The following is a 19,459-nucleotide window of genomic DNA, read 5'->3' on the forward strand; positions in this document are numbered from 1 at the left end:
AAAATTAAACTGTTTCCAATCAGATGATTTCCAGATGGTATTGCATGCTGGATCAAAATGTGATGGTACTTTTCTATGTTGATAATTCATCAGTTTTGACAAAGATCTTCAATATCGTTGACTGAAATGCAGCCCAAACAATGTCGGAGCCTCCACCATGTTTTACAGATGACTGTAAACACTCACTGTACCTCTTTTCTGCCTACCGGTCTGCATATTAATGATGATTAGAACCATAAACATTCAGATCTGGATTCATCACTCCATCAGACTGATTTCCACTTCCTTTCAGTTCAGGCCTTTTCTTCCTGTTCCCCTTCCTGTTTAAGAATGGCTTCCTGACAGCCACCTTCCACTGAGACCATTTCTGATGAGGCTTCAGTGAACATTAGATGGATCAGCTGAAGGTCCAGATGCATCTACCACTTCCTTTTTTCCTCTGAAAGACTTAAGTGAAGTGGAAATGTAGCTAATGCCCAAAGAAAAACTTTGAGAGGTCCTTGGAAAGCCTGGGGAAATACTGCTCAAAACCACTTAGAAAATTACAGGAAATTCTGACTTCTTGGAAGAAATGTGGGCTGGGGCAAGACTTTTGTTCTCCATTGAAGTTTTCAACTTTGTAAAATATAAGAACTACAAAGAATAAATATTAGTGAAATATTTACGTTTTAAAACCGGTGATTAGCACCTTTTTGTTGTCGGTACAAGATTATAACTTTTGATATTTAGACTACAATAAGATTTTTTTTTAAAGTTTAGTTTTTTTGTTATGTTTTTTAAATACGTCTTTTATTTTCAGTTATTACTTTCTTGTTCCAGAATTTTTTTCACATGTCAACGATCAAACATAATTTTTAAGTTAAGTTTCAGTTTCAGAGTTGTAGGCGTCCTTGCAGCTTTCGCTTTCTCTGAAAACACGTGGTCACTCTTGGCTCTTCTCTGTACTGACTTTCTCCCTCCGAAAAGCCTGCGTCATGTTGCTTTAAACTCAATTAAAAATACATTTTATGTACAGTGTCGTTCTCTTTGACTTTGTACAATGACAAAATACATCTTGACTCTTGATGTTATACTTACAGGGGCAGCTTTAAACAAAAAAACTCCTGTGTATTTTTTTTCAGGCATGCTTGGTAGCTGTCAACAACAGCCGTTTTTCCCTCTTTGTGATTGGCTGTCTCGTGGAAAAGGGCGGGGGCTTGTCGTAAATGGTGTGCGGTGATTGGCTGATAGTGTTCCGTAAAGTAAGCTGCGCCACTGGAGTAGAAAAAAGGTAGGAGAGCTGTTAGGGACTCAAGCGTTTTCGGAAACACAACTTACTTCCCGTGGAAGCTTGTTCACGTTACCTTTACATTAAAGGTAAGTTACATGACTTACATGTTCAAAAGGTGACGTTGTTTTATATTAATCGCATCTGTGACCCTTTTACACAGCAAGCCGTGCTAGGAGAGCACTTAAACTTGCTAATCGGTAATGCTAAAAAAAAACGACTCCTGCAAACACTTGATGGCAGTTTACGGGATATAAGCGTTCCTCTGTGTATGTGTTAATATTTGTGTATCTGTCCGTAGCCGTTATTTAAATCAACTCTTAACTTTTTACACGCTTACGTCCATACCTCCAACCATTAGGGGTCCGAAACGTAAATAATTACCTGTCAACCCCGTGTAAAAGTCGGGATCTTAGTCGATGTGTAACACCAGATAAATTATTGTATATGCCGATCTCTCAGGTGAGGCACCAACATATAGATAATCTATTGAGTCTTGTATTGTTAGACGTTAAAATAAGGGGCTCTGCTTGAATCTTAAAAAAGACACATTACCGATTAGAGTTTGGCTGAGGAGAGCTGGAAAGGACCACAGGGCTGCCTTAAGTGACTTGGGGAGCCAGAAAGATTAAAAATTAAAGCTGTGAAATGGATTTATTGGCTATGATCGTCTCATGAATGTGGAATTAGGTCATATATATATAGATACACATACGTTTAAATACTCTTAATGATATATTTTTTAACTGATGCTGGAGGCAGAGTCGCATTTGTGGGGAAATTGAAACCTAAGCTGACCTTAGACGCCTCCTACATTCAGGTTTAGCCACTTGGAACAAGATAAATACAGATAAGATTGCGTTTGATTTAAAAAAAACAAAACAACAAAATGTTAATTTGTCTCTTCTTTAGCTGTCAAACAATCCTGTTTTACAATATGGGAATTAATCTGTGCAGCTAATTACAGTTTGAGCTTCAGTGTCTATGAAATCCAGCTACTTTTAACAGAAATCAGTGTTGGATGTTCCTTTACATCATCACACACATCTTTCTTTGTTTTTACTTTCTGATCTTAAGTCAGAGCACAACTGAGCCAGGAAGGAGGCGGGTGGCAGCCCGCGACAATCCTCGAGTCAGCACTTATCATTTCACAATTTCTCACACTGTAAACAAGCAGCTGGTTTTCTGTAGTGAGAAAAATGTTTTGGAGCTTCCTGACCTTTGTCTTCTGTCCACAGTGATGCAAGGAGAGTCAGAAATAAAAAAATATTTTCAATTAGATCTTCAAATTATTGAATTATCCTCATATATTTATGGATTTAAGATGAGTTCTTAGAAAACCAAGCTCAGAACAAATGACTAAAAAATGTTTCCTTTATTTATTCAGGATTATTATACACTTCTACACTGTATATAAACTTTAACTAAGTATCCACGTCTAGCGAATTCTCAAAAAGCGTAAATTCCCTTTAAAGGGTTTTTTAAAAAGTCTCAGATTTCTGCCACTTTTATCTCACAGCCTCATGATAATAGATTCTGTATGTTTTTATTAACTGTTGTGTGTCTACAGCGGAAGACTGCAGACAGAAATGTGACATACATGTCGATAAATTTACACACATGATCTGCTTTTGTGGGCGTTTAATAACCCAGCTAGGGTTTTCTTCAGTCTTTGATGACACACCAGTGAAAAAGTATATAAAATCAGACTTTTTCTGCTTATTTCCAGCTCCATATTTTCACTCCTGGACTCTGCTAGAGTAGCTTTGCATGATTCCCAGATTAGAATAATAATAATAATAATATTATATGGCGGCGATCGTGGCTCAAGAGTTGGGAGTTCGCCTTGTAATCGGAAGGTTGCCGGTTCGAGCCCCGGCTCCGACAGTCTCGGTCGTTGTGTCCTTGGGCAAGACACTTCACCCGTTACCTACTGGTGGTGGTCAGAGGGCCCGGTGGCGCCAGTGTCCGGCAGCCTCACCTCTGTCAGTGCGCCCCAGGGTGGCTACAATGTAGCTTGCCATCACCAGCGTGTGAATGTGTGTGTGAATGGGTGGATGACAGGTTGTGTAAAGTGCTTTGGGGTTCTTAGGGACTAGAAAAGCGCTATACAAATACAGGCCATTTACCATTTTTATTTATCTCATACTTGGTCTCCAGTTCATTCTCTGTCTAAGCTGTTTTAGCTCCTTCACTTTTAAGCTGACTTTAAGCAGCTCTGATTGGCTGCCCCTCACTATCAAGACTTTTGTTGCACATGTTAGAAATATGTGCCCTCCATGACATCATAAAGATCAAAGAGTAGGAAAAGGAATTTTTGAAACTGAGTATTTAGAGCAGTCTGAGGCTAGAGCGATTACTCGCACATACACTGTCCTCATTATTTGAGGCTCTGGTGCATGAACATCCACCACGAAACAGGATATGTATGACAGAAAAAATGCTTTAACATTTCTTATCTGTGAAACTAAAATGGTGAATAATCTTGCCTGATGCTCGGTAGAAAAGCCTGTATATATGTAGCCACCTTTTGTGCTTTTTAGGAAAATGATGAAGCTGAGCAATTTGGCCATCACCTACCTGTTGTTTTGAAACTGAGTGGCACTGATTACCTCTTATTTCTGACACTAACACAGATAAAAAGCAATAAAATTAAGTTCATGTTTAATTAGCAAGATGTGAAAATACAGATTTTAGTGAAAAAACGCACCAAGAGAGTTTATTTTATTGGCATCGCTGAGCAGGGGAAGTATGGGCTCAAAATGTGGTCATAAATATTTTGTACTTGTAAAAAAGATTTGTATGTGTAAAAAAAAAAAAAAAATTGTGCATGCGTAAAAAAGATTTGTGTGTGTAAAAAAGATTTGTGTGTGGACTTAGCTCAAAAAAACCCCTGCAAGTTACAAGTATGAATTTTGACCCTATTTTTCTTCCTTTAAGCTGATTGGTCAACGTCATGTCAATCACAAATTCTGATTGGATTGTTACATTTGTGATTGACATGACATTCACCAATCAGATGAAAGGAAGAAAAATAGGGTCAAAATTCGTAGTTGTAACTTGCAGGTTTTTTTTGGCTAAGTCCACACACAAATCTTTTTTACACACACAAATCTTTTTTACAAGTACAAAATATTTATGACCACATTTTGAGCCCATAGGGAAGAGGCTATCTCACTGCTGGTCATTAGTAAGAATGCAGCTTTTAGACTCTCCCGTCTTTTGCGTAGACTGTGCCACATCGTGCAAAAAATGTCCTGACAGAGCTGCTTTCATTCACCAGAAGATGGCGCAGTGGGGCCAGCTTCAGATGCTGGACAGCAAGTACCTGGAGCAGGTGGATCAGCTGTACGATGACTCGTTCCCCATGGACATCCGTCAGTACCTGAGCAAGTGGATCGAAAGCATCGACTGGTAAGAAGTCCGAATAAAGGGCAGCGTCTTTTTTTTTTTTTTTTTTGGCAAACGTTTCTCATCGACTCGTTTGAACCATTAAAAAGTTGTTTTTATTGTAATACCTGTACTGATTTACCTGAATTTTTTTTATCTGGCATATCCCCTCCATACAATAAAAAGAGGAATAACTAACACTAAAACAAGAAAATCAAAGGTTGCAAAGTAAATCAAAGCAAAGGTTAAACTGGATGTCCTGATGGAAAAGAAAACTGTAGGTGCATTTGTATCGACATCGTAGACCAAACAGAAGCGAGCTCACACTTGTGGACGTGGATCTGGATCTATGGTCCTGCACTGGAAAACAACAGGGTCACCAAGGATATGGAAAGCTTCATGACATTGTATCCACAATGCAGGGATATCTTTGCGCATATTGAGAGTTTTGGTTCAGCTGCAAAAATTTAATTACATGTGGGGGAAAAAGTCCTCACAGCCCATAAAATCCTGGTTGTAAAAGTGCAGAAATACCTGTCCTTCATCATCATTTCAGCATCTGTTCATTAACTGTTCCATTGCTAGATTTTTATCAGACCAAAGCAAAAGTGTTTGAGCTAATGAGACTGATAATCATGGACTTCTCAATATTTGGATAAAGGTTTTGTTGAAGCACAGCATTTGCTGAAAACCAATTTGTAACCCTTTCAAGGTTAACCCCAAACTGAGCGTCTTCTGTTCATGCTACTCAAAGACTTACTGTGGTCTCCTCAGGGACACGGTGGCCATGCAGGACTCTCTGGCCACGGTTCGTTTCCACGACCTTCTCGCTCAGCTGGACGACCAACACAGCCGCTTCGCTCTGGAGAACAACTTCCTGCTGCAGCACAACATTCGCAAGATCAAGAGGAACTTGCAGGTCCGACCCTGGATTCGAAATACTTCTGTGTGAGGCAGGTTAAATTCCTTTATGTAACTAAAAGTACGAGCGGTTCTCTCTCCAGGATCGCTTCCAGGAAGATCCCGTCCACATGGCCATGATCATCTCCAGAAACCTGAAGGAGGAGCTGAAGATACTGGAGATTGCAAAGAGCACAGAGGTAAAAGCTGCAGCTCGGTTTCGTTGTTAGAACATAACTATGACAGCAGAATAACACCCGACAGATCTAAATCCTTCCGTTAATCAGACTCTGGCTTTAAATACACATTTACTTTTAGGCTCACACATCTGGGGTTTAAATTATAGACGAGTGTTCAGGATTCAAACAGCTTATAGGTGGATTACAGCCAGCTTCTGGTGCAGGTAGACCATCGTAAATCCTACCAGATGCAACTTAAAGCAAGAGAAAAGATGCTTTCAAGACAAAAATAGCTGAACAAATGATAAGAATTGTATTACTTTTCCAACTTAATGGCTGCTTGAATGCTCCAAAATCATGCTGATGCATGGTGCGTACACGTCTGCATGCTCTATGAATCAAAGCCCAATATGCACACAGGGACTGAGTTCTCATTCTTCAAAATGAAAAACCAACAGAAACAACCTCAGAATCAGCTTTTTTCTTATGTACTATAACTTTAGTGCATTAAATAAAGCTGTAAAAACCATTTCACCTTCATGCTGTTTATATTCTTTTACTCTCACAGAGTAAAAAAATAAATCATCCTTTTTTTGTTTTTTTTCCCAGTAATTTTTCATCTGCATGTTATCTTTCCACTCAAACACAGAAATTTCTATTTCACAGCCACAAGCTGTAATCAGAAGATTAAAGCAACCTTCTACTAGATCTAAAAGATAGAAAGAATTGGAAAGGATCTACTTCATTACACCCCTTATACCTATTTTTTTTCATGTATAAAACTGCAACGCTTGTGGGATAAATTACTTTTAATTTAAAAGGAAATACCATCTGTCCATCCATCTATCTTCTTCCGCTTATCCGGAGCCAGGTCACGGGGGCAGCAGCCCAAGCAGAGATGCCCAGGCCTCCCTCTCCCAAGCCATCCCCACCAACCTCCTCCACTTATCTGGAGGAACACCAAGGCATGCCAGCTGTGTCCTGGGTCTGCCCTGGGGCCTCTCCCGGTGGGACATGCCTGGAAAAGGAAATACTTGCCTGTGATATCCTCATTGATCCCAGAGTGATGTTTTTGGCCCTGATGAGAAACTGGCTAAAATTTGCTCCTCTGCAGACAGATCAGTGGACAAAACTATGACCCAAGTGAAACGTCTACAAGTCAGAACACTTGTCAAATACCTGAAAAGTCTGAACACCTTAAAACTACAGCAAGTGTTCCTTCTTTATTTAGCATGTTTTGCGATTCTGTTTTCTTCCCTCTTCTTTGTTTTTACTTTTAAATGCCTTATCTAGAAATCTGATTAAACATGAGGGTAGCAGCACGGGTTTCTGTTCATCTACACCACATACATTAAGACTGATGCAGTTTTGCTATCAAAACTACGATATACTCTGTGATAATGATGCTTAATGTTAGCTAAGGAGAGCGGATTTTGTCTTAAGATTGAGACACTTGGAGTGGGTGTAATCTTGATCTGATTTCGTTGTTTAGCAGAACTTTAACCTCTATGTCTAAATTAATACCTGAATTCAGTTTCACTTTTCAAGGTACCGAAGAGTCTAAACCTGTTTCTGTTTCAGAGACGTTAAAATGTGTGACCTCTGTTTCGGTAGGATGAGACCGATGGGGCAGTGTCGGCCATGGTGGTGGAGAAACAGAAGCTGGACAACAAAGTGAAAGAGATGAAGCACATAGTCCAGGTAAAACTATTACGCAGCGTGTAGGTCCCAGCTCGAGGTTGGCCCGGCTCTGCTGGAAAATCTCTAACGGGCTCTTTGACTATCAGGTGGTGGATCAGAACATTAAGAACGTAGAAGACCTGCAGGACGAGTATGACTTCAAAGTCAACACACTGAAGAACAGAGGTGAGGAAATCGTCCAGGCTCAGCTGTAGAGCCAAACCCCAAAATGTGATTGCAGTGATTTGGATGGCTGAGGAAGTACTTTTGGTAATACAGTGAAGATCAACATGTCAAGGGGCAATTTGAGTTATGGAGGCAGAGAAATAATTTCAGAGAGCTGACGGAGTTTTGAGGTTTTGAGCTAAAGCGCACTTGTTGCCAAATGCGGTGATCTGATCTTAAAAAATTGGAACAAAGTAGCTCGTGTTGGTAAAATTACAGAGTGAAAGGCCTTTTCCAAACTGACATATATTAAATGCTCTTAAAAGTTCATTTAAAATTCAATCTATGTTGCTTCCAAGTTTTAATTGTGTGCATTTTTTTTCCTTCTTCCTCCACAGAGAATGAAATGAACGGCATGACGGTGAAGGACCTGGAGAAGGAGAAGATGACAGTCGGGAGGATGTGCTTTGAGCTGAAAGCCAAGCGTCAGGTGACGAGAAACACGACTAACATATAATCCCTTTGAGGTCACTGGGCTGTAACAATAAAGTCATTTTGATCTTATAAACTTTTTCTTTCTGAGGAGTTTTAAACGCCATAACAGGACATTTGATGTGACTGATGCGATGGACTCTTGGGTGTGGGTTTTTTTGTTTTGATTTTTTTAGGATGCTGTGCTCGGGCTGAACGAGCTGCTGAACGTCACTCAGGCCCTGCTGGCAGAGTTGATCTCCGAGGAGCTGCCCGACTGGAAGCAGCGTCAGAAGATCGCCTGCATCGGTGGCCCGCCCAACGCCTGCGTGGACCAGCTGCAGAACTGGTGAGCCGCCCTCTCCATCCCATCGCTTCCTCTTTAATCGCCTCTTTCTTCACTTCCTCTTCTGCTTAGCCATCAATCTTAGTGTCTTTTTCATTCTTCCACCTATATTTAATATTTCCCTCACCTTCCTCATCGTAATTTTTCCATCAGTTTTTTTTCATCAGTTCATTTTGATTAAACACCTGCGAGGATGTGAACCTGTTTGAGAAGAAAGGTTAAAGGGGTTTAATAAGATGTTAAAATAGTTTGATAAAAGACGTAACATGGTAGATAAACAGATGAAAGTGGTCACTAAACGATATGGAAAAATCCTAAATGGAGGAGATAAATGACTGAAAGTAAATGGAGAACCAAAAGTAATCCAGGGTCCAGTTCATGAACAGTTCTTCGGTCGACTGGGTGCTTCATCTGGTGTGTTATCTGATCTTCTGTCCTCGCCCTCCTGCAGGTTCACGGCAGTAGCGGAGAGTCTGCAGCAGGTCCGTCAGCACCTGAAGAAGCTGCAGGAGCTGGAGCAGAAGTTCACTTATGAGAACGACCCCATCACAGTGAAGAAGGCTTACTTGGAAGGCCGAGCTCTGGAGCTCCTCAAAAACCTGCTGTCCAAGTATGAAACCCTTCACTCTTTATTGTTATCATTATTATTATTATCATTATTATTGCTGAGTGTTGTTATTATTGGCTGTTAACCTGGATTCTGATCTGTGTGAAGCTCTCTAGTTGTAGAGAGGCAGCCTTGCATGCCCACCCACCCACAGAGACCACTGGTGTTGAAAACAGGCGTCCAGTTTACGGTGAAACTTCGGTAAGAAGTTAAATGTGAAGTGTTTACGTGTCTTTCTGCCCTGACCACTAAATCATTTTTACATTTATATAAGTTATATAATAATTCATATAATTTCTCATTTATATAATTTCTAAAAAAATAAATAAAACAGAACCAGTTTATTACCACTCTTGGTCCTGTCATGCTTGGTATTGATCCAATACTGATACCAACATTGGTATCCATACTATCTATACATCCCTGAGCCTGGCTCTGCTGGAGGGTTCTTCCTGTTAAGAGAGAGTTCTTCATCCCACAAAATAAATAAAATAAGAATTTTTCCTTCTTTGTTTTGTACCCAAATGAAATGAAAACGCAGAAATTGCGTCAGGTGATGTTTATCTGTTGGTGAGCGTCAGCTTCCTGTTTCAGTCTCGTTTCCTTTCGGTTCAGGTTTCTGGTGAAACTGCAAGAGTTTAACTACCAGCTCAAAGTCAAGGCCCTGTTTGATAAGTAAGCAAATTCTCACCTTTGCTTTTGCCGCTTTGAATCATCATGCTGCATGTTTCCAAATATGTAACACTTTTTTTTTTTCTCCTCAGGGATGTTACAGAGAAGAAAGGGTACGTCTGAAATGTATTCATACACATTGAAATATATAACGTGTTATTCAGTAACGCAGCTGATTAATAGCTTTCCATTGATCATCTTTGAATCAGGTTCAGGAGGTTTAACATTTTGGGGACAAACACCAAAGTCATGAACATGGAGGAGTCCAACGGCAGTCTGGCAGCAGAGTTCAGACATTTGGTAAAATCAGTGTCTTAGTATTAAACCCACAGTATTCCCTTCCACTGGTTATATATTGTTTTTATTATTTAGGGAGATTTCTTAGACACCCTAATAGTGATGCCTTTCCAACTTAATCTCCATACAGCAACTCAAAGAACAGAAAGGACCTGGAAACAGAACAAATGACGTAAGAGCCTTTAAAACTTTATTCCATATAATACACAAACCTGCTCTGTGTGTTTGAGACTGCAGGTCACATACTGGCTGTTTTACAGTCATCATAGAGGCCTTCAATATGCAACAGACTCGTCTACCTGGATGTTTTTTCTTCCTCTTCTTTAGCTGTAGGAGCGCGCCCTCCTTCTCTGCGCTTATTCTCTTGTGTGGTGGAATATAACCATTAAATTAGTAATTCTGTCCAGGCCGAGTGTCACATGAAAATCACCGTTTCAGCTTCCCACGGCATGTTAGTGCGAAAGCTTCAAAATAAAAGTTCTTTAGAAAAAACTGAAGGGATTTTATAGAACTAACAGTGGCCTAAAAAATCATTTTATATGTAATGCACACTAGAAAAAGAAAAGAATTCATTGTCCCGCATTACAGCTTACATAGCTATATGAGGAACCTTGTTCTACTTTATATGTAACCTCTGTAAATGTGACGTAAGGACAGATATGGACACATAGTTTGTTTTGTTGGAGAAAGATTGTAAACTACATTTGATGTGGTTTTACGTGTAGATTGGTGATGTGGAGTGAAGTTTATTTACAGGAACGTTGCATGCTTCCTGCAGAGGCTTGGGGAAGGGTGTTGTGTGTTTTGGGTAAGCTGAGTGTGTCTCTGGGTGTTCAGGGTCCTCTGATCGTCACCGAGGAGCTCCACTCGCTCAGCTTTGAGTCGGAGCTGCAGCTCAACCAGTCCGGACTCGACATCAAACTTGAGGTGAGACCCGCCCTTTGTTCATGCTCAGAATTAAACTGGAGTTGATAGAGGAGATTAAACCCTGCTGCTTCCTCCTGTCGTTTTATTTATTTCTAGGCCATTTCTCTGCCCGTGGTCGTCATCTCCAACGTCTGCCAGCTACCCAGCGGCTGGGCCTCCATCCTCTGGTACAACATGCTGACCACGGAGCCCAAAGTGAGAACACGCTTTGATTTCAGTCCGCTCCTAGCACCTCCACGTACCCTCGCTTTTGTCTCTTACCAATCTCCAACTGTCATATTTTCCAGAACCTGAAGTTCTTCCTCTCCCCTCCTGCGGCGAAGTGGTCTCAGCTCTCCGAGGTGCTCAGCTGGCAGTTCTCCTCCGTCACCAAGCGAGGCCTGAACCAGGAGCAGCTCAACATGCTCGCTGATAAACTGCTCGGTGAGACGCACAAAAATAACATGTGGTAATGTTTTAAGAAAATTCAAGGCCACTAAATATCTTTTAAAGTCTCTGTTTTATTCATAACAGGCTTAAACCTTAACTATAACTAAAGATCTTAACCCTCAATCTGTCGTTTCTTTACTACTGATGAAATATAAGACGATCTGAGGCTCAGAAAGCTGCAGACCAAAACGAATGGCTCAAAGTCAACAAATGGCCGACTGTCACTGCTGTGCTAATAAACTTCTACCTGCAGCACACATGAATAACCTGCAGATGTTTGTACCTGGTTGTTTTTCTGTGAAGGAACCAAAGCTCAGAGGAACCCGGAGGGACTCATCCCCTGGACCAAGTTCTGCAAGGTGAGCCATAGTCTGATAAGCCTCATTTATCCAGCTGATAATGATTTCATTTATATTCAAAACCAGGAGACTCAGAGGGCAACGTAACAATCACAAAGGTTAAAACTTAAAAAAAAAATGCAATTATGGAGGTGTTGATGTAAATAGTTACAAATAAAAACAAAGTCCGTAAAGACTGTTTGATACACTGTACTGCCAAAAGTACTCACTCGCCTGCCTTCACACACACACATCAACTTGAGTGACGTCCCATTCTTAATCCATAAGGTTTGATATGATGTTGGCCCTTTGCAGCTATAACAGCTTCAGCTCTTCTGGGAAGGCTTTCCATAGGTTTAGGAGTGTTTTGAGGAATTTTTTACCATTCTTCCAGAAGCACATTTGTGAGGTCAAACTGTTGATTTGAGGACAGGACTCTGTGCAGGCCAGTCAAGTTCTTCCACACCAAGCTCACTCATCGATGTCTTCATTGACTTTACTCTGTGCACTGGTGAACAGTCATGTTGTACCAGGAAGGGACCATCCGCAAACTGTTCAAAGCTGAGAACATGATATTGTCCAACATGTCTTGATATGCTGAACCCTCTATGTTCCTTTCACTGGAACTAAGGGCCTGAGCCCAACTCCTGAAAAACAACCCACATCATAATAACCGCTCCAACAAACTTTACACTTTGCACAATGCAGTCAGACAAGTACCGTCTAGACCAGGGGTCAGCAACCTTTAACACCCAAAGAGCCATTTGGACCCGGTTTCCACGCAAAGGAAAACACTGCGAGCCACAAATACTTTTTGACATCTAAAATGAAGATAACACTGTATGTATTGTTTTTTACCTTTATGCTTTGTGTGAACAACTAAGGTGTGTTGCTTATGAAATCCATGAAGTGCTACAGAGAAAATTACATTTTATTTATGTAATGAACACATTTTGAACTCTTAAAGAAATATAACAAAAGGAAAACGATCCATGTAGCAAAGAAAAACTGTTGTGTGCCACCCTTATATCGCCTTTGGGCTTTTGGAGCGTAGCAGAGCCTTGACCTGAATTTTAAAAAATAATTGGAAAAAAGCACTACGCTACTATGCAACGGGGCGATTGTGGCTCAAGAGTTGCCGGTTCGAGCCCCGGCTCCGACAATCTCGGTCGTGGTGTCCTTGGGCAAGACACTTCACCCGTTGCCTACTGGTGGTGGTCAGAGGGCGCCAGTGTCCGGCAGCCTCGCCTCTGTCAGTGCGCTGTGGCTACAATGTAGCTGCCATCACCAGTGTGTGAATGGGTGGATGACTGAATGTAGTGTAAAGCACTTTGGGGTCCTTAGGGACTAGTAAAGCACTATATAAATGCAGGCTATTTACTAAAAAATGAAAAATAAATATTTGCATAAATATTTATTTATTTACTTATATTTATTTTACCTGGTAAATGTGTGTGGCGGGGCGTGGTCTGCAGTGCCGCTGCATGTGAGGAGGCGGACGCACCTGAGCGGCACCCGCAATCACGCCTCGCCGCCTTAACGTCTGTGCTCTCTATGCTGTTGTGTTGGTGTGTGTCGGGCTGTGAGCTGAAAAGCTACAGCCGGCTGTATACGTACAGCAGCTGTGTGTGAAAAGTGGTCAATAAAGAGATGCTGAAAAGCATGTTCATGGAAATATCGTCAGGTCTGCCGTGGTATGTTTACAATGGAACTTCTGCTGCTGAACCTCTGCGCACAGTGAAGTGACTTTCATCTTTGCGCGGGACTGTAAGCGGTCATCTGTGAGGCGTGAGCGGTGTTTGTTTTTAACATAGTTCACGGTGGAGCTGCTGACATAATGTGGATCTGAAGATCCATAATTAGCCTACCAGGGGTTGAAAGTCTCGGGAAATGCACGGCGTTTCGGCGGGTATACCGGCTTCCGCGAGTGTGACGCTATTTTGAGCGACGAAAAATAATAAAATATAATTTTATTTTTATATTTCAAAATCACAATAATCTTCCAATTTAGAACTACAAGTTTAAAAAGAACTAACACAAAAAATACACTTCAGCTAAATACTTGTCATTTATTTTCCCAAACCACGCGGAGCCGCAGTATAAGGACTGCGTCTACACCAGGTTGCCGACCCCTGGTCTAGACTGAAAACTGTGATTCTTCGCTCCAGAGAACACGTTTCCACTGCTCTAGAGTCCAGTGGTGGAGTGCTTTACACCACTGCATCTGACGCTTTACATTGGCAGTCTTTGGTGATTGACTTTGGAGAAAGTCTGCATCCCACAGCTGACTGGAATATTTAGTAGTAAGGAAATTTCATGCCTGGACTTGTTGCACAGGTGGCATCCTGTCACGATACCATGCTGGATTCATTCAGTCATTCATTCACTGAGCTCCTCAGAGCGACCCAAATGTTTGTAGAAACAGTCTGCATGCACAGGTGGTGGATTTTATCCAGTCGTGGCCATGGAAATGACTGGAACACCCGAATTTTAAGATTTGGATGGCTGAGTGAATACTTTTGGCAACATAGTGTATTTATATCAGTGTCTTCATCTATATCCATCTAACAAGTGGGTATCTTTGTCATCAGCTTCTTTTCTATTGGCCCTAAGTTTACTCCCAAATAAAGCTTTTAAAGATTGTTTTAATGTTGAGTATAACTGACACTTGAGCCACGTTCCCATGGCTGCAGCCTCCTCAGGCAGCTTGCTCCAAAGCCTTGACTCTGGAGCAGCTGCCTCGTGATCTGAGCCAACAAATATTCGCCTGTAATCACTTTTATTCATCGTGCACTGAACCAGACTTTGTGATTCGTCCAGCAGCAGAGCGCAAACGAGAAGGCGTTCCCTTTCTGGTTGTGGATTGAAGGTATCCTGGACCTGATCAAAAGACACCTGCTGTCCCTCTGGAACGATGGGTGAGTGGCGCTCTAGTGAAGCTGCGAGAGTCCGTGGGGGGAGAATTTAAGCGGTAAACATGAGTTTGTTTGTTTTCTCCTCCTGCAGCTGCATCATGGGATTCATCAGTAAGGAGAGGGAGAAGGCTCTGCTGACTGACAAGTGTCCGGGCACCTTCCTGCTCAGGTTCAGCGAGAGCAGCCGAGAGGGAGCCATCACCTTCACCTGGATCGAACACGACGTCCACGGTAATAAAGTCACTTCATTTGACCTTCATTTACACTTTCAACAACACAAAACTTGAAATTTTGAAGGTTTTCATGATTAAACGTCTCTAAAGATGTGGCTGACGAGACATTTTTATTTTGGGAGATTTCTCTACGACTTCAAATCAAACCACATGAACCAATAGCCTTGATGTCCTGTGCAAGAAGTAAGTTTGAAGGAGGTTTAGTCCTCAGATTTAATCTCTTTGGTCTCTTTTTCCACGCAGACAAGCCGGTCTTCCACTCCGTGGAGCCGTACACGAAGAAGGAGCTTTCCGCCGTCTCGCTCCCCGACATCATCCGCACCTACAAGGTAATGGCAGCGGAAAACATCCCAGAGAACCCGCTTCGCTTCCTCTACCCCAACATACCCAAAGACAAGGCCTTTGGGAAGTACTACCCCAAACCATCAGAGGGTAAGAGCTGCTGTTACGTTTGGTTTTCGCCCATAAATACTCTGATACTCTGCAGACCTTCATCCAAGCTTCATTTACCTTCCAGCTGCTGAACCGATGGAGTTTGAGGACACGGACAAGACTGGCTACATGAAGACGGAGCTCATTTCGGTTTCAGAAGTGTAAGCAGAGAGAAACAAACGCATCACGACTAAAGAGAAAGACTTAACGTGTAATCATGGTTTGTGTCCGTGTGGTTCAGACATCCGTCCAGGCTACAGGACAACATGATGCCGATGTCTCCGGACGACTACAAGGCTCTGGAGCAGTACGTGAGCCCCAGAGACATTGACGCTGTGGTGAGTCAGCACTGTTTAAACTATAAATTTGGTATTAGCCGAGCAGTAGTAAAACTTCAAAAAAGTACAACGCAAACCAGAAATGAAGGCTGTTCACCTTCAAAGTAAAAGTTGCAATCTTTGTAACCTAGGGTGCTTGGGAAATAAAAGCGTCTGGACTTCTTTAAGTTTCCTTTAACCTCCTAGGACCCGAACTCTTCCAAAGCATGCATTTTTAATTTCTTTTTGATATTTGGGCATATTGGGGCCCGATGAATGTAAAAACAAAGAATTACCAGATTTTTTTTTTTTTTTACCTTTTGTTTTTAAGAAAAATAAGAGCCACATATGAGGATATTCGTTTAAAATTTTGACAGAACAGTAGCAGTATAATGTCCTCGTAGGTGTATATCAGGCCCTTGTAGAGCAAAATTGAGTATTTTGGTCTAAATAACCCAAAATGTGATGTCCACATATGTGGACACCAGGTCCTAGGAGGTTAAGATGTTTCACCTCCTATCCAAGAAGCTTCTTCAGTTCTAATTGATCCTCTATCGAATCACAAAGTCCAAGGTGTGAAAACGGTGTGGGTCACAATCAGCCAAGGTGTCGGGTGTACGCCTTGTGAAGCCCAGCCCCACCCTATCATGTGATTTACTGAGGTCAGATGGCCCAGGGTGTGAGTGGGCGTTAAGGTGTCTGGGAAGGGATCTCAAAACTGGCGTATAGATGGCAGACAGTTGGCGTTGTAAACCATCGCCTCTGTTCAAAGACAGTCGTTCACAGTGGACATAGATGGCGTCTTTCACTCTCTTTTTCAAACCATCTGTCCTCTCTGTCCAAAATGTGAACATTGGCATCCTTAAAAGAGCGACCTTTGTCCTTTAGATGCAGATGAACAGCTGAGTCTTGTCCCGTGGAGGAAGTTCTTCTATGTTGTGCCATGCGTTTATGAAGTGGCTTTAAGTCCAGATGCTTTTCTTTCCAAGCTCTTTAGACTATGATGACCTGGATGACTAAGAACCTTCACAGACACTCTTTGTCACCCTTTGCCAGAGCTTTTATTTTGAAGGCAAACGATCTTGAGCAGTTGGGCAATGTCTGTAGACAAGTCCAACTGCTCACAAGGAGGTCTTTGCCAATCGGATGGGCAATACGCATTTTTCCCTAGCAACAAGTGGTTGTCAGGGACCAAATTGTCAGTACGTTTAACTGAGGCTTTAGCAATTATTTTCCCACCAACTATCACAATTCATTTCTCTCTCACAACTGGTCTGTAAGCGTGTGTGAGTGGAACTTTATTTGCTCGATCCTACATCATCACAATGACAAAATGGCGGACAAGTTAATATCACATGCTTATTGGTCATGTGTCCTCAAATCCTCAGTTTTACCCATCATCACTTGAAGTTGCTGGTTGTCATTGACTCTCTTGTCACCACCTTGCTGCTCTCTGTGTGGATGGCCCTTTCAGCACCACCTTGTGGCAGTATGCAGATTGCAGCGGGCAAGCAGGAGCCCGAGGATTTGGACTGATTCTGGTTTATCTTCACTTTCATTGTTTCCGTGTGTGTGTGTGTGTGTGTGTGTGTGTGTGTGTGTGTGTGTGTGTGTGTGTGTGTGTGTGTGTGTGTGTGTGTGTGTGTGTGTGTGTACTTACTTTTTGGTGAACGAGGTCGCCACAAAACCGAGAGGTCCTGTCAGCAAGACCATCAAGTTTGGTGCAACCAGGAGGGTGAACCTGAAGATCAAACCTCCTAAAACATGTTACTGTTGTCTTCTGTCTATGCAAAGATGCAAATTAATGGAAATTTGCTCTGCATGCTCTGAATGGGGACAATTGTCCAAAACCCATCAGCAGTGATTCCCCTCACTTGGCCATCAGTTAGAAATGATGAAGGAGCTTATTGATGGCGTCTGAAAGCAGCTGGCGCTGAATCCTTACACTCTGATGTCATTTAGAGATGAAAAGAGAGACATTTTGAGTAATCTTTGTCTCTTTTTTTAAAAACATGGCAGTATAAATGACCTTCTGCCCCTGGAGAAACAGTTTTTGTTTTGTTTTTCCTCTTGGCACTGCATGATGTCATTGAAAAGGGACTTCCTTTTATGGACACCAGTTTCTAGTGTTGGGACAGGCTCCAGCCCCCCTTTACTGCATCAGCTGTTCCTGTTGTCTATCCCTCTACAATGTTTCTGTCTGTCTTCTAGGTCTGCTTTCAGGCCAACAATCTGCTGGATCTCGAAGACTTTGACCATCAGGTAGATGCAGCTTCAGCGTTGCGCTGCTGTGTGTTAAAGTTTAGTCGGTGTAGCTTTGACACACCTGCTGCATGTTGCCATACTAATGTTTAAACTCCCTCAAGTGTTTAGTACATCATCCTCACTTGTGTGGGCCGCCCAGGTAGATTAAGTTTATTTCCTTTTTTTTTCTTCTTCTTTAAAAGAAAATCCATCTGACAGGACAACACGGTCCATGATTTGGACAGCCCTCCTCGTTCTTATTTTCAAAGTTTAGGGTCCAGCATGATTTTGGAAGGGTTTCTAAAGATTTTAACATTTATTTGGCAGTTTAGCAGTCAAGACTTGATCGGAAGGCGAGAGGGTGCAAGGAAAGATGAAGCAAAGGATTGCTGGTCGACCAAACCAAAGCTTTCAGCTATAAGGCATGCATGCCTGCTAACCAGTAAACTAAACTGCACCACTGGTTTTTAGACTGGCTTCTGACATGCCAATTTCTGATATGACTTTGAACTGGTTTCTGACCCTTTTTTGACATGAGTTTTGACTGTTTTCATTTTTATTTGAGTCGGTAGCTGCGCTTGGTCTCAGTATTGTATTTTTTCACGTAATCCAGTCTGCCTCTGTGATGTTGAGCTCTGTACTGTGTGATTTAGACCACTGGCTACAGGACACATTGTTCTTCATGTAGCTGAGAATATTTCCCAGATGTATTTTGGCCTAAATTGTCTCAATTTTGTTGAAATGAGAACATTGATAATAAAAGCATGAAGCTCTTCTTCCTTGCTAACCCTGTTACCCTGTAACTGCCAGCACGTTTTGTGTTTTTCTGTTTTCTCTGTAATATTGTAGGTTCTTTACCTTACAATATAAAGCGCCTTGAGGGAACTGTTGTTGTGATTTGGAATTATATTAAAAATAAAAAAATTAAATCAAATTTTACTTATTTCTTTTCAGATGAGTGCAGCAGACTTTCGAGATGGAAACTGAAGGGAAGTCATATTCCTTTGACCTTCATTCTTCTCCTTGTACTGTACTTTTCACCAGAGGTCATCAGGTTATGTACTCGACTCTTAGATTCCTGTATGATTTTGACAGCACGGTCACCTTTCAGAAACAGGAGAAAATTTTCTCCTTTTTATTTGTACATAGTGTTTCTTTTTGATTAACTGTGAACTTTAAAGCCCTCAGTATCCTCTGCTGTAAAACTGTAGCATTTAAAACGTTTCTGCTTGCTTCATGAGAAATGATCATCATAAATGACTGTTTGGATTCATTTTATCAGTATAATAAATGCTTGTATTAAAATGAGTCAGTCATGCTTTGTTTTTAAGGTATAAAAACCTACTCTTTCACTCACCCCCTCCCTGATCCTGTTGTGAGGTTTCTTCCTGTTTAAAGGGAGTTCTTCTTCCCCACCATCGCATCATTTGATGGTTAGGGTTCTTTCAGTAATACTGTCTGATCTTTACCTTTATAATAAAAAGCATTAAAACAACAGTTGCTATAAAATTATATAAAAAGTATAAAATTAAGTTAACCTCCTAGCACCTAGCGTCCACATGTGGACATCACATTCTGGGTTTTTGCTCTACAGGGGCCTGATATCCACTTACGAGGACGTTATGCTGCCACTGTTCTATCAAAATTTAA

At 41.6% G+C, this 19,459-nt stretch overlaps 1 protein-coding gene across 4 annotated transcripts; it reads left to right on the forward strand.

Moving 5' to 3' along the window:
- The first annotated feature begins 1,241 nt into the window (after positions 1-1,241).
- On the forward strand, positions 1,242-19,114 carry LOC146642046 (signal transducer and activator of transcription 1-alpha/beta-like). Of its 4 annotated transcripts, none has more exons than XM_085397251.1 (25): positions 1,242-1,356; positions 4,551-4,681; positions 5,432-5,576; positions 5,662-5,757; positions 7,351-7,437; positions 7,524-7,602; positions 7,980-8,071; positions 8,250-8,401; positions 8,850-9,008; positions 9,114-9,206; positions 9,621-9,680; positions 9,770-9,790; positions 9,887-9,977; positions 10,105-10,146; positions 10,812-10,901; positions 10,998-11,096; positions 11,189-11,324; positions 11,634-11,689; positions 14,489-14,586; positions 14,675-14,814; positions 15,060-15,248; positions 15,334-15,409; positions 15,490-15,586; positions 17,777-17,827; positions 18,764-19,114. In XM_085397251.1, exons 2-25 carry the CDS (start codon positions 4,554-4,556, stop codon positions 18,794-18,796), a joined length of 2,310 nt encoding a protein of 769 aa, XP_085253377.1. In that variant the 5' UTR covers positions 1,242-1,356; positions 4,551-4,553; the 3' UTR covers positions 18,797-19,114. The 4 variants fall into 4 exon arrangements, with proteins under 4 accessions (XP_085253377.1, XP_085253379.1, XP_085253380.1 ...); XM_085397253.1 differs by having other exon boundaries at positions 14,492-14,586; XM_085397252.1 differs by having other exon boundaries at positions 1,252-1,356; positions 4,554-4,681.
- The last annotated feature ends 345 nt before the right edge of the window (positions 19,115-19,459 follow it).

This window comes from Rhamphochromis longiceps, linkage group LG23, assembly GCF_057381845.1.
Source record: "Rhamphochromis longiceps isolate RC_006_pf linkage group LG23, R_longiceps_female_GT1.1, whole genome shotgun sequence".
NCBI lineage: Eukaryota > Metazoa > Chordata > Actinopteri > Cichliformes > Cichlidae > Rhamphochromis > Rhamphochromis longiceps.